Source organism: Protobothrops mucrosquamatus, unplaced genomic scaffold (genome assembly GCF_001527695.2).
Source record: "Protobothrops mucrosquamatus isolate PMUCROS unplaced genomic scaffold, P.Mucros_1.0 scaffold2614, whole genome shotgun sequence".
NCBI lineage: Eukaryota > Metazoa > Chordata > Lepidosauria > Squamata > Viperidae > Protobothrops > Protobothrops mucrosquamatus.
In genome coordinates, this window is record NW_015388668.1 from 12,362 (window position 1) to 25,848 (window position 13,487).

At 43.9% G+C, this 13,487-nt stretch overlaps 1 protein-coding gene across 1 annotated transcript in view; it reads right to left on the reverse strand.

Annotated features, from left to right (window-relative positions):
• The window catches only part of DLG5 (discs large MAGUK scaffold protein 5), a 47,574-nt gene that overhangs the window by 3,041 nt on the left and 31,046 nt on the right, over window positions 1–13,487 (reverse strand). The window contains exons 23-32 of the mRNA XM_015825387.1: window positions 11,988–12,122; window positions 11,537–11,542; window positions 10,611–10,794; window positions 9,638–9,786; window positions 9,228–9,398; window positions 7,920–8,116; window positions 5,977–6,120; window positions 4,687–4,814; window positions 2,642–2,751; window positions 547–656 (exon numbers count right to left, since the gene is read on the reverse strand). Of these exons, the coding sequence (XP_015680873.1) occupies window positions 547–656; window positions 2,642–2,751; window positions 4,687–4,814; window positions 5,977–6,120; window positions 7,920–8,116; window positions 9,228–9,398; window positions 9,638–9,786; window positions 10,611–10,794; window positions 11,537–11,542; window positions 11,988–12,122 (1,334 nt within the window). The remainder of the gene's footprint in view (window positions 1–546; window positions 657–2,641; window positions 2,752–4,686; window positions 4,815–5,976; window positions 6,121–7,919; window positions 8,117–9,227; window positions 9,399–9,637; window positions 9,787–10,610; window positions 10,795–11,536; window positions 11,543–11,987; window positions 12,123–13,487) is intronic.

Here is a 13,487-nt window from a genome sequence, read left to right on the forward strand (position 1 = left end):
ATTAAATTTAAATAGGGTTAGAAGGATGCGGTTACAGAAAAGCAAAACCCTTAAATTTAGCAAGGGAGGAAGGGAACAATAAAACAGGGAGGACGGGTGTAGCAACAAAACACCGTTAATCGATATACAGAGTATAATATAGTAAAATTATAATAAAATCAAATACATCAGCAGCTCCCTTAACGAAGTATGTTTATCTGATGTCATTTTGGACAGGCATTTGTTGCACAAAGAGACACCCGGGAAAAGTTAAGGAAACATTTTAGATAGGCTATTTCCAAAGGCGATTCTCTTTTTTTTTTAAAAGCACCTTTAAGACAACTATGACTTGGGTGACTGAGAATCTCCATCGACATGAATATACCCAAAGCTGCTACAAGGGAGAGGAGGGGTTGGTCTCTACTGCTGATGTCACTGTAAATGTTCAAAGGGGAGCAATTAAGTGAGGAGTAGCTCCCTGGAAAGCCTCTAGTTCCTACCACCAAGGGGGGGGGGGGAGAGAACATCCTGCTTCGTTCGGTAGCGTCTGTTTTCTTAAATACCAACCTGTGAAATACTTGCTGTATTCCTGTTCTATCTTCTGAGCCGTCTCAAATTGTTCTTTGGAATGTTTCTGTGTCACCTTGTCTTTCAAGAAGACAGGATCTTTTTGCTCCCTGGAAGACACAAATAGATGTACATATCAATCTCTATCTTATTAAATGCTGGGGTTTCTTCCGGGGATCCAGGGAAGACCAAAGGGATTTACAGCACAAGCTGACAGGAGGATGTGAGAGGACAGCGCCATCTAGTGCCCATGGAAGGAACAGCAAAATCTTCATCAATCACAATCTCCAGAGCAATCTCTGCTCTCAATAGAACAGAACAGAATAGAACAGAATAGATATTGGATCTAGAATAGAATAGAATAGATATTGGATCTAGAATAGAATAGATATTGGATCTAGAATAGAATAGAATAGATATTGGATCTAGAATAGAATAGATATTGGATCTAGAATAGAATAGAATATGGAATGAAATAGAATAGAATAGATATTGGATCTAGAATAGAATAGAATAGAATAGAATAGAATAGATATTGGATCTAGAATAGAATAGAATAGAATAGAATAGAATAGAATAGAATAGAATATGGAATGAAATAGAATAGAATAGATATTGGATCTAGAATAGAATAGATATTGGATCTAGAATAGAATAGAATAGAATAGAACAGAACAGAATATATAGAATAGAATAGAATAGAATGGAATAGGATAGATAGGATAGGATAGGATAGGATATAGAATATATAGAATAGAATATAGAATATATAGTATAGAATAGAGTAGAATAGAACAGAATAGAATAGAGAATATATAGAGTAGAATAGAATAGAATACAGAATATACAGAATATATAGAAAGAATATAATATAATAGAATAGAGTAGCATATCTTTATTGTCATTGTGTATCCCACAACAAAATTAACTGCTGTCAACAGCGCACACTACACACAAGTAAAAACCATGATAGCCCACAAACCCACAGCCACACTCCGCCAAGAATTATCCAGAACCAAAGGCAAGCTATGGAAGGATTTTCAGTAAAGTATTATTGCTCTTGGTAAAATCATGTCCCACGACTTTCTTTTTCTGGAAATGCCAACTGGACAGTTGACATTAAACCAGCTCTGGACACCTGGAATTGACTGGCTCACTGCCTTCTAAGCATTTTGAGGTTGACGTCAAAAAGGATGGCCATGGATCAGCTCGGAGGTCTTTCTGAAGGACTAAGAACTGGAAATATTTGCCATTGGAAGTGTTCTCTTTTACCACCATTTCATATAGCCATCGTCTTTTTCGTTCACCTCTTATAAATGCTAAAGCAATAGAGGTTTTGGCTTGATTTCTCCTTCCTCTTTTTGAAACTCTTCTCTGGTGTCCATGGATGGGAGAAGACCAAGACATTCCCATGGCTGTAGTCTTGACCGAGAATTTGCAAAAATGTCTCCCCAAAGACAACAGCAAGTCACTTACGCGTTGTGCTTCCAACTCCCACATGGATACACCCATGACGTTGGACAAAGCCAAGGTCAACGCTTTATTAGTTGCGAAGTCGTGTCCGACCCATCGCGACCCCATGGACCACGTTCCTCCAGGCCTTCCTGTCCTCTACCATCTTCTGGAGTCCATTGAAGGTCACGCCTCCTGCTTCAGGGACTCCATCCAGCCACCTCGTTCTCTGTCGTCCCCTTCTTCTCTTGCCCTCCATCTTTCCCAGCATCAGGCTCTTCTCCAGGGAGTCAACGCTAGGAAGACCCTTATTCTTTATGGGCAATGCTTTATCTTTATTCATGTCAAGAATTACATGTCCAAATGGGCACCTGAAATGTCTCCCATTCTGGCAAATGTTTGTGACCGATCAGGCACGTTTCTTATTACATGTCGTAGACAATGAACATGACTGCTCAGCTTAATTCAGTTGGCTTCCAGTGCAGCTAACCAAAGGGAATTGTTAGGAAGAACCCCACACACTGCACATGAACGCAAATCTTAATCTTTTTTTAAAAAAAAACAACAACTCAGGATTGGTGAGGAGAAGGAGAAAGATACCCCTCCCCCGTCCAAACCCTACGACTCCATACTTCACACTTACTTGATCTGCTTGGCATTTTTGTAGCGAACGAAGATGACTATTGGGTAGATGTGAATGCTGTGCAGCCGCTCAATGGCGTGAGGTGCGATGTCCAGGAGACAGTGACAGTCCTAAGGAAGGAAGAAGACAGACCTCCAGTTGGCTATTCAAAACACTTGGATGATGTTCATTCAACAATTCTTAACAAGGAATTCTGCAAGGCTGATCAGTATAATTAGTCCTATATTGTAGCAGAGGGTTGACACAACAGGAGCTCGCCTTTTGGTCTCAAGTAAATCCAAAACCAAGCTATCTATCTCTCCCTCTCCACTCCCTCCTTCCCTCTCCCTCTCCTTTATCTGTCCTCTCCCCTCCCCTCCTCTTCCACTTCCTCCCCTCTCCTCTCCCCTCCTCTCCTTTCCTCTCTCCTCTCTTTTCCCCTCCACTCTTTTTTGTCACCCTCTCCTTTCCCTCTCCCCTCTCCTACTCTCCTATCCTCCCTTCCTCTTCCTCTCCTCTCTTCTTTGCTTTCCTACTCCTGGACCCCAGAACTTAACCAAAAGAGACAGATTGTGATTGGACCACCTCTGAACTGATGTAGCCATTCCATCAAGCTAGAACATAAAACGCAGAATAAAAGAGTTGGAAGGGACCTTGGAAATCCTCTAGTTCAACCCTTTGCTCAAGCAGGAAACCCTGTTATCATTCCGGGAAAAATGGCTGTCCGGTCTTTTCTTGAGCCGTGGTAGCACAGTGGTTAGAATGCGGTACTGCCGGCTACTTCTGCTGACTGCCGGTTGTCTGCAGTTCAGCAGCTTGATTCTCGCCGGCTCAAGGTTGACTCTGCCTTCCATCCTTCTGAGGTCGGTAAAATGAGGACCCAGATTGTTGTAGGGCAATAGGCTGACTCTGTAAACTGCTTAGAGAGGGCTGTAAAGCACTGTGAAGTGGTATATAAGTCTAGGTATTATTGCTAGGAAGGAAGGAAGGAAGGAAGGAAAGGAGGGAAAGGAAGGAAAGGAGGGAAAGGAAGGAAGGAAGGAAGGAAGGAAGGAAGGAAGGAAGGAAGGAAGGAAGGAAGGAAGGAAGGAAGGAGGACCATGGTAGCGCAGTGGTTAGAATGCAGTATTGCAGGCTGACTCTGCCCACTGCCAGCAGTTTGATCCTGACCGGCTCCAGGATAACTCAGCCTTCCATCCTTCCGAGGTCAGTAAAATGAGGAGCCAGATTGTTGTGGGCAACAGGCTGACTCTGTAAACCGCTTAGAGAGGGCTCTAAAGCATCGTGAAGCGGTCTATAAGTCTAAGGGCTATTGCTATTGAATTCTTGAAGATGTTTACCTCTCTTATTTTGTTCCGTGCACATTGCGTATTTATTACAAGTGGTTTTTCTTTAAAAAAAAAATCTGAGTTTTGATTCATGTAGAACTGATCGGCTTGACTTCTCAGCCTCTACCTTGCTCTAATAATAGAAATGAATCTGTCAGTACCACACAGAGCTCAAGTATCCTCTGGTGAGGGCTGTTTCTAGTTGAACATATTGTGCAAGCAAAAGTCAACGACCACATCAATGGTTTGCTTTCACAAACTGAAGCCACAATTCTCCAGTGGTTAGCACAATTAGAGAACGAAAATGCACGGGCTGCGGTTTCCTGCCTTGTGCCTTGCCCAAGTCTATAACTATTTTTATAGATGTGAAGTCAACAAGTTCTAAAATGAGGAAGGAGAATAAATCAGCCAAGAAGCGATCAAATATACCATTGTTTCTTGGTTCTTCTGCAAGGCTGGCTGACTCTGGCTTGTTCAAGAAACCATGATTAAAACCAGCAGAGCTTTAGTCCAATGTGTCTGTTTATTTAAACACTGGCATTTTGATACAGCTGAGAAGGAACTGCTTTTGTCGGATTGCTAGAAGCTTCCGATCCCATCCTATTTCAAAACGTTTGGGACAATTTTTCTAGTCTCTTATTCGAGAAGCCCACAGGGTTAAACTACCTGAAAAATCTACAATTGTGTTCCTTTTTTTTTTTCTATCAAGAGGACAAGACTGGAGGGGGGAAAAAGCACCTTCTCGGTTATCTCCTTTATGGAAGCCACGGTTGTCACGTCAAAATGTCCACTCCTCCGTTTATAATCTATGAACAGACAGTCTTTCACGCCCCGTTCAATGGCTTGTTGCGAAGCTTTCATCACCTCTGTTTGGAAAACAAAAAAAACAAACAACGGTTTGTTCGGTTTTAGCCAAAATAGGTGGATCTCACGGAAACACATGGGTTTTTTTTTTTCCTGACCCAGGTTTCACGTGTGCAATTATTGGGTGGCCTGCATCTGGAAAAAGGCTGTCTGAGAACATCAAGGAATACATCCTGCATCTGCAAAAAAATTTCTTCCCTTTTAAAGACTCTGTAATCGCTTGGATCGGAGTGGAGTTGGGGCATCTGAATGGAGCTGAGCATTTACCGACCAGATGCCCTTCCTGATGCCTACGTGAAGCTCACAGCAAACGTTTTCTCTTTGCGCCCTAGAAGAGAGAAACATCTGCTGCTACCTTGGTTCGAACTCAACCGCCTCCTGATTGTGAGGCGAGAGCACAACTTCCAGGCCACCACACACTGCTCTTTCATAGGAAAACAGTCCCCAGAGTGAAATGCCCTGCTGTTGCACGGGCAGACTGGGTTTCCAAAACCTGAACCCTAGAGGAGGCTGGCTTCCCACCTGCTTCCCTTTGTGCCTTGCCCGAGTCTGTAACTATTTTTGTTATAGACGAAGTCAACAATTTCAGAGGGACGGGAATTAAGAGCAAAAGAGGAGAATGCAAAAACGAATGGAGAAAACAGGTCACGCTGAAGATATCTTTTCTATTTTATTTCAGAAGTTCCAGAAAGTCCTTCAAGAGATGACTAAGTTGTCAACCCTGAAGAAGGACCAGTTGCTAGGATGGATGGCCACTCGTTTTTTTCGCTTCCTAGTTTGAAGGTTCAGATAATGGGACATCCAGCAAACCATAAATAGAAGCAGCTGGCATCCTAAATAGATATTAATTGCTTTAGTGGAAGTTCTTTTCGAATAATTTAGGAAGCTCCTTCCATAAAAAGATGTTACATGGAGGCACAACGGAGACCAGGACCATCATTAAGTTGCAGAAGATAGATTCAAGCTTATATACAAGAATCCGATCGACTGAAGTTCAGCACTAAATTGCCGCACAATCGAATTCAATAGGAACTAAACTTGGATTGTTTGTGGCAATGTAAAGACTCTATGCTTATAACACATTTAACTCCGGCCCCCAGCTCTGCCTACTCTTCTCCTACATCATCTTTCTTAGGGGAGACCCTCCCCAAGCAATGGACTTACCAAGAGGACATCTGCAAAATTTCTCTGGTGATTCTTTGACCAACATATCTTTCACAGCATCAAGTAACGGCCCAAGGATAAGCACCGGTCTAGGAGATGTGCAGTCTACCTTTTGGACTCGTTGATATGCCAGGCTGACAGCATCTGCAAAGAAAGAAGAAACCGCTTGCGTTTTGTCCTGTGTTTCTCCTGGTCATGTCACACTCAAAAGCAACACAACAGGAAAAACAACAAGTTGTTCTGAGGTCCTCTTCCCAGAAGGTGGTCACAAGTCTGTTTTGTGCCAAGTCGGGGTCAGGTGCCCAATCCACCCACTGTTCTACCCACTCAAGAAACTGCTCATACAGCGAAAGAAACACACACAAACACAAATGGCTACAAGGAAATGAATGGCGAAGGATGGGCTGCATCTCACACAAGACCCGGGAAAAATATATCCGGAAAATGACTGGCTCAACTCATTAGAAGGGTTTTAAACTCAAAAAGAGGGGTGAGGGTAACCAATCTCTAAGACTTAATTCCAAGCACAAACCCCAAGTCAACCAATCAAACAATGAGACAGAAAGTGATGGGATGGAAGAAAAACTCAGACGTAACGTAGGAGACATAGGAAGCATAACTAGGGTCAACCATAAAAGACTCAGATGCCTACACACAACAAATGCTCATAGTTTAGGGAACAAACAGGGTGAACCTGAAGTACTAATACATGAAGGTAATTATTATATAGTTCAAATTACCAAAACATGGTGGGAAGAAGGACCTTCTCTTTCAAGGTACTTTGTCCTTCTAATTTGCCAAGTGCACAAAGAAAGCAGACTGGAAGTTGTGTTTGTGTGTTGACTGATCTCTCCTGAAGAACATCATGGAACCACAAACCAGGAAGACTTAACATTCGTCTTACTGGCAGCATTTGCTATAAACACAGTGACTAGGAAGTCTGACATCAATAACCTGGTTTGACCTCCGCAAAACATTTGTTTGCAAAATGCAAACATTTCAACACCATTCGAGGCGACATCATCCGTGCCCTTTGAACTGTGCTCATCTGTCAAAGCACTGGCCTTTAAATACCTTTTTAGCACCCGAACAAACAACACTAATGCTAATTTGCATCACACAGATGGTACTTAACACCAAAGACTATGGCCCAGCAACAACAACAACCAGCCAATCAAGCAGTCCGAAATCAGACCACGCCTCAGAAATATCCAAACAAATAACATTCGTACCAATTTGCATCACATAAAAAGGTATTTAAAGGCCAGTGCTCTGATGGACGAGCACAATTCAAAGCGCACTGACTATGTCTCCCCGAATGGTGACGAAACGTTTGGAACCAAATTGCCAAGCTCGGAGATCAACCCAACAGCCCAACTACCAATACTCAAACAGATTTCAATCAATAACCTGGTTGCAAAACATCAAGAAAATTTAAGACCACCAGGGAGACTTAAGCTACTGTCCTACTTTGAATCCAAAACACACAAGTGTTTGGTGTCCTCTTTCCAAGAGCCGGAGATTAAAAGCAACCATTGGGCGAGGCCAAATGCCTTGCGGAAGTGAAACGAATCCTGTTATTTCTAAGACACCAAGTACTTTCTTTGCTAAGGCAAATTTAAGCTGTTTCGCAGAGACTACAGCATACGGAAGCAACTGAACGTGTTAGGAAAAGTGCAAAAAGTAAGATCACTTGCAGGAAAATCACTAGGATAAAGTCACTAGGCCTACACAAATCTGTTATTTAAAAAGTTAACTTCTTTTTAAGACTGAAATTCAGTTATGGGCCCCTACAACTGGAAGGCTTAAAAAGCCCCTCCAGAACTATAGCTATGCGTTTTCGATTGTGCAGCCTCCTTCTGCGTTTGCAACGCACAAAGCTTGAGTAGACAAGTCCTACGGATGGTTCTGCCCTGCTTTAACTGAACACAACGGTCACTTGCCATCCAGGAAAGGGATGGAGTCGTTGCTGATGGTGTCGAGGGCCAGCAGATCTTTGCCGTCTTTGGACCCGCTGCGCTTGTGTTTGTGTTTCCTTCTGAAGAAGGACCTACGAGCCGCAGCCGACGAGGTCTTTGAGGAACTGCTCTCGTCTTTGGCCTCGGACATGCTGTGTCTCCGGTAGAATTCCTGCTCCATTCTGCAAGGAAAGGGTTGGGGAAGGGTCAGGCAGCTGGTGGAAGAATGGCCACAAGAAAATTCCTCAAGAAAAGAGTTGGTTGTAAGAGAAAGGCAGTCCCTGGCTTACAGCCACAACTGAGCTCAATGTTTATTTTCCAAAGGGGGAACATTGGTTAAGTGACGTTTGCCCGATCAAAATTGGAAGACTTGGCAACTGACTCACCTTTAGGACGGTCCTAGTGTCCTGGGGTCATGTGATCCCCTTTTGTGACTTTCCGACAGGCAAAGTCACTGGGGAAGCTGGATTCATTTAACAACTGTGGCAAACTTCACTTAACAAATGTCTCACTTAGGAAAATAAAATTTTGGCCTCCATTGTAGCCGTTATGTCGATGACTGACTACCTGTAGATTTTTCTCTTCTACTTGAGTACATTTTCATCCAGACGGGACCAAACGCAGAACAATCCATCTAATTCTGCAACAATTCCTGGGTTGTTTTTTTTTTTTAAGGACACCGATTATGTGGCATCCTCAATCTACCTAATTCCCAAAATCATTAAAAAAGGCCCAGTTGCACAACTGCCATGGGTGGGTCCCCAAGGAAAGACCTGATGTGGCACGGAGAGCAAAAAGGGTAAATTTGGCAGCCTAGAATAAGACACGCTGGTAGCCGATTTAAATGCCACGAAGTCGGTCTTTTAATTGAAGCCATGTCACCGCTTCAGCCCTCCTTCTCAAAAATTCCTGATCTTTGAAAAAAACAACAACAAAACATTAATTTAGTGGATTAAAGAAGGACGGCGTCCCCAACCTCAGGGTCCAAATTAAGCTCAGATGCCACAGCCGTGGAGAGAACGTGCCACAACATGATTAGGGGAGCTGCTGGTTTGGCTTTTTGTCTGAGATCAGAACATAAAAGTCCGTTCCATTTTTAGGTGGGGAGAAATTGCCAACGCCACCAGCGTGACTGGCTTCCCCCCCTTTCTCCCAGCTGTGATGGGAAACTGGAGATGGCCTGTCCCAACCCAGTCATGAAGCTTAGAAGGCTTGAATTTATTTTTACTTCCTTCAAATAGCTTTATCCGGGCAACGCCTTAAATCCCATTGAACTCGCCAGGGTGCAATTACATGTATTTGCTGGGGATCTGTCCTCTTTCCAGCTTCTGAGCGTTTTCATCCAGCTGCCAAGCCATCCAACAGCCGAAGTTCCCTTGGGGCAGAGTGTCATCAACGTACAAAATGTCATCTTTTTTGAAACTCAAGTCCTGCTTGACTTCTGCCAGTCGGTCATAGAGGGCCCTGCAAAGGAGAGGGAGATAGACGACCATAGGCAGTTTGGTTTAATCATCTCAAATATTTAATATTATTTAAGTCGGTCCTAAAGTCACCTTCCTGTTACAGCACAGAGTTCTTTACATCTGGCAAATATTCCTATGAAGTTGTCGTAATAACGTGGCTAAGTTTTCTGCGCTAAACCAGGAAGAAACGCTTGTGTGCATGAACAGCTGATGAAAACACTAGACGAAATTTTTAAGTACCTGACATAGAAACCATCTCCAGGTAAATCTTTGATCCTGTTGAATTCCTCAATTCTATACTGAGCTTTTATTCTGATCGTGTCCCCCGGTTTGAGCATTTCAAGGTAAGCTTCCTCTGCTGTTTTATTTCGCATGTCAACGGATCCGTACTGTTAAAAAGACACAAAACAATAAAACAACGCCACGTGTTTAAGTGTTGCTGATGAACCTCATTGCCAACCAGAATTGGTAATTAACACTAACCTTTTCAGATGATCTAAAATGTCACCAAGTCTCACCTCCAAATGTATCTCAGGTGTATTTATCAAGATTACTCATCCAAGTAAGGTTTTCAGTAAAAAAAAAAATATGAAAATTGTTTGGATAGTCTGAGAGCCGTTGGGAAGAACCAATTCTTGCCCTACAGACTGCAGGGGTTTTTCTCCCCCAAATGAAAAGCATCTTGTAAATGAAGGCTCAATCATCCAGGCCAAAAATGGAAGTTTATTTGGATGAGTTAACAAAATGTCTCAGTTTTAATAAACTTTGGTCCAGTTGCCATGAGTTTACCTTTTTTTAAAAGATCCTTTTGGCCTGCATCATTGACTCTCTGCCTACCCAAATTTTCATTTTGACTGAAGAGGTTACCTGGGTGTGTAAACAAAATGTCTCAGTTTTAATAAACTTGCCATGATTTAACCTCTTCAGATATCCAAATCCCATCACTCTTGTCGGTGTGGCTAAGAATTATGATCGACAAAGTTCTAGAGAGGATCCATAAATGTTCCCTTAACTTTTCCCCGGGATCCCCGGTAAATTTTGGTCCGGCTGCCCTGATTTAACCTTTTGAGATACTCAGAAATAGTCTAAAACTGGGGGACAAAAATATGACGACCCCCAAATTTGTTCTTTGTGACTTAGTTCACACCATCACCCTCTTTTTCATGGTATCTGGAACTTCTTGGTCCCTCTTCTTCTAACATGGACAGCGTACCTCCACTATTAGATCTCCTGGCATCAGGCCTTCAGGTCCTTTGGCTGGGCTGTCATCTTCTAGATCAGAGACAAATATTCCATGCACGTTCCCACCACTGATTTGGATTCCGACCTCCGCCTGAGGTTTCTTGATGTTCACCGTTCTGGGTTCAGGTGTCCTTTTAATAGTGTCAGCAGAACTCCTTTGAACAAGAGACAAGAGTGAAGAAGGCCTCTGGGTCAAACTGACCCTCTGTGGCTGCTGCTCCCCTAACTCTTCCTGGGAGGGGAGGGATAAAGGTACAAGGATGCTCCAGCGGTGGACTTTGGGAGCCTCGGGACAGGAATGAAAATGTTCCCCACTCAACCTTTGGATGCCAGGATCCATGTGGAAACTCAACTCTTTGTCCCTTGCCCAGAAATTTCAAAAAATTCAAGCATCCTTTAAGAGAGAGGAGAGAGAAGGACAGAGAGAGAGAGAGAGAAAGGAAGAAGAAAGAGAGAGAGGAGAGAGAGAGGAGAGAGAAAGGAGAGAAAGAGAGAGACAGAGATAGATAGGAGAGAGAGAGAGAAGGGGAGAGAGAGAGGAGAGGGAGAGACAGGAGGAGAGAAAAAGAAGGCAAGAGAGAGAGGAGAGAGAGAAGAGAGAAAGAGAAGGAGAAATAGAGAAGAAGAGAGAGAGGAGAGAGAGAGAGAAAGGAGAGAGAGAGGAGAGAGAGAAAGGAGAGAGAAAGAGAGAGACAGAGAGAGAGGAGAGAGAGAAAGAAGGGGAGAGAGAGAGGAGAGGGTGAGAGAGGAGGAGAGAAAAAGAAGGCAAGAGAGAGAGAAGAGAGAAAGAGAAGGAGAAAGAGAGAAGAAGAGAGAGAGGAGGAGGGGGAGAGAGAGAAAGCACCTGAAAGAAGGACAAGAAGCAACGGATGGAAACTAACCAAAGAGAGAAGCAACCTGGAACTAAGGAGAAACTTCCTGACAATGAGAACAATTAACCAGTGGAACAACCTGCCTCCAGAAGCGGCGAATGCTCCAACACTGGAAGTTTTTAAGAAGAGACTGGACAGCCATTTGTCCAAAATGGTATAGGGTTTCCTGCCTGAGCAGGAGGTTGGACTAGAAGACCTCCAAGGTCCTTTCCAACTGTGTTTATTCTATATATATTTCTATACATCATCAATACCTTCATGACGTTACCTAGTTTAGGTCATGAAACGTCTGCAAGGAAACAACCAGGCTTAGAGAGCATCAAGAACCTGTCAGAAATTAGTCTCAAACACGGGAGGGATCCACCACTGGGGCAGGCTCTGCTAGATCACAAAGGGTTCCTACTGAAATAAGCGCCGTCTGTTCTTGGGCTGGGAAGGTAGCTTACCTAACCGAATTGCGGGGACTGGTGGTGGGCGTGGTCTCCTTGGAGGGAGGGGTCATGGTCCCTTCATCTTGTTCGCTCACAGTATCAATTATGGAATGGCTGTCCGGAGTTGGGCCTCCACTGCCTTGTGGAGGGGAATTGCTACTCACTGGTTCCAGGCGGGAGCTTTAAAGGAAAGAAGGGGGCCACAGCAGAAGGGAATTAAAGGCGATTAAAATGCGACATCTTTCAAGAACGGCACAAATTCTCGGGGTCTAGAGCAGACGGTTGTCTTCTTACTGCCTCATGCTGGCTGGGGAATTCTGGGAGTCGAAGTCCAGAGGCTTTCAAGTTGCCAACGTTGGGGAGCGCTGAATTTATTTGAGGGGCTGCCACAAAGAAGAGGAGGGGGCCAACGTATTTTCCAATGCACCAGAAGGCAAGACGAGAAACAATTGGATGGGAACTAATCAAGGAGAGAAGCAACCTGGAACTAAGGAGAAACTTCCTAACAGTGAGGACAATTAACTAGTGGAATGGCTTTCCTTCAGAAGTTGTGGGATGATCCATCACTGGAGGTCTTTAAGAAGAGACTAGGCAGCCACTTGTGGTATAGGGCAGGGGTAGGCAACCTTGGCTCTTTTATGACTCGTGGACTTCAATTCCCAGAATTCCTGATCTGGGAGTTGAAGTCCACGAGTCATAAAAGAGCCAAGGTTGCCTACCTCTGGTATAGGGTCTTCTGCTTGAGCAGGGGTTGGACTAGAAGACCTCCAAGATCCCTTCCAGCTCTATTCTGATTGACTGAATGCCTTTGAACTTTACATGAAACTGTTGTTTAGTCCACCATGGGTTTCTTGGGAAAAGACTAAGGAAGCCAATTTCTTTCCATTTCAAGCCAGACTTCTTCAAAGGAGGAAAAACCTCACTCATAAAGTGAGAATTAAACACAGTTTTGCACACTTTTAGCTCTGCCTCCGTTCCCTACAGCTTCAAGCTGATCAACAGATGCTACAACTTGCTATTTAAAAACAAAAAAAACAGAAAAAACCCTTGCTTTTTCTCGGTTAAGTTCAAAGGTATCCTCGTTTGTTTTTTTCTGGTCTCCAGTTCAAACATATACCCTTGGAAAACAATGTTCTAAAGCGAGTAACCTTGTTTATCTATTTTGTAAACCAATAAAATTAAAAGGATCTTTTGCAGAGGTCTATCAAGAGGACTTGTGACTCCATCTCTCTTTTCGGCTTTCTCATCCTGCCTCTGTTACTGTAATCCAGGGGTCCCCAATCCCTGGGGCTGTGGCCCGCTACCGGGCTGCAGAAGCGGCAGGCGAGCATGCATGCACACATGCGCATCCCCACTTGTGTGAGCAATGGGCGAGTGCGTGTGTTGTGGCTCCGTCTTGTGAGCCCCTCTTCTCGGAGGAAGAAGGCTCCGAACATGAAGGAGAGGAGATGGCCAGGCCTCCCTCTCCAGGACCCTCCTCTTTGGCAATGCCTCAGGTGTCTCCCGACGGAGAAGAGATTGACCAGGAGCCAGGTGTTTCTCAGA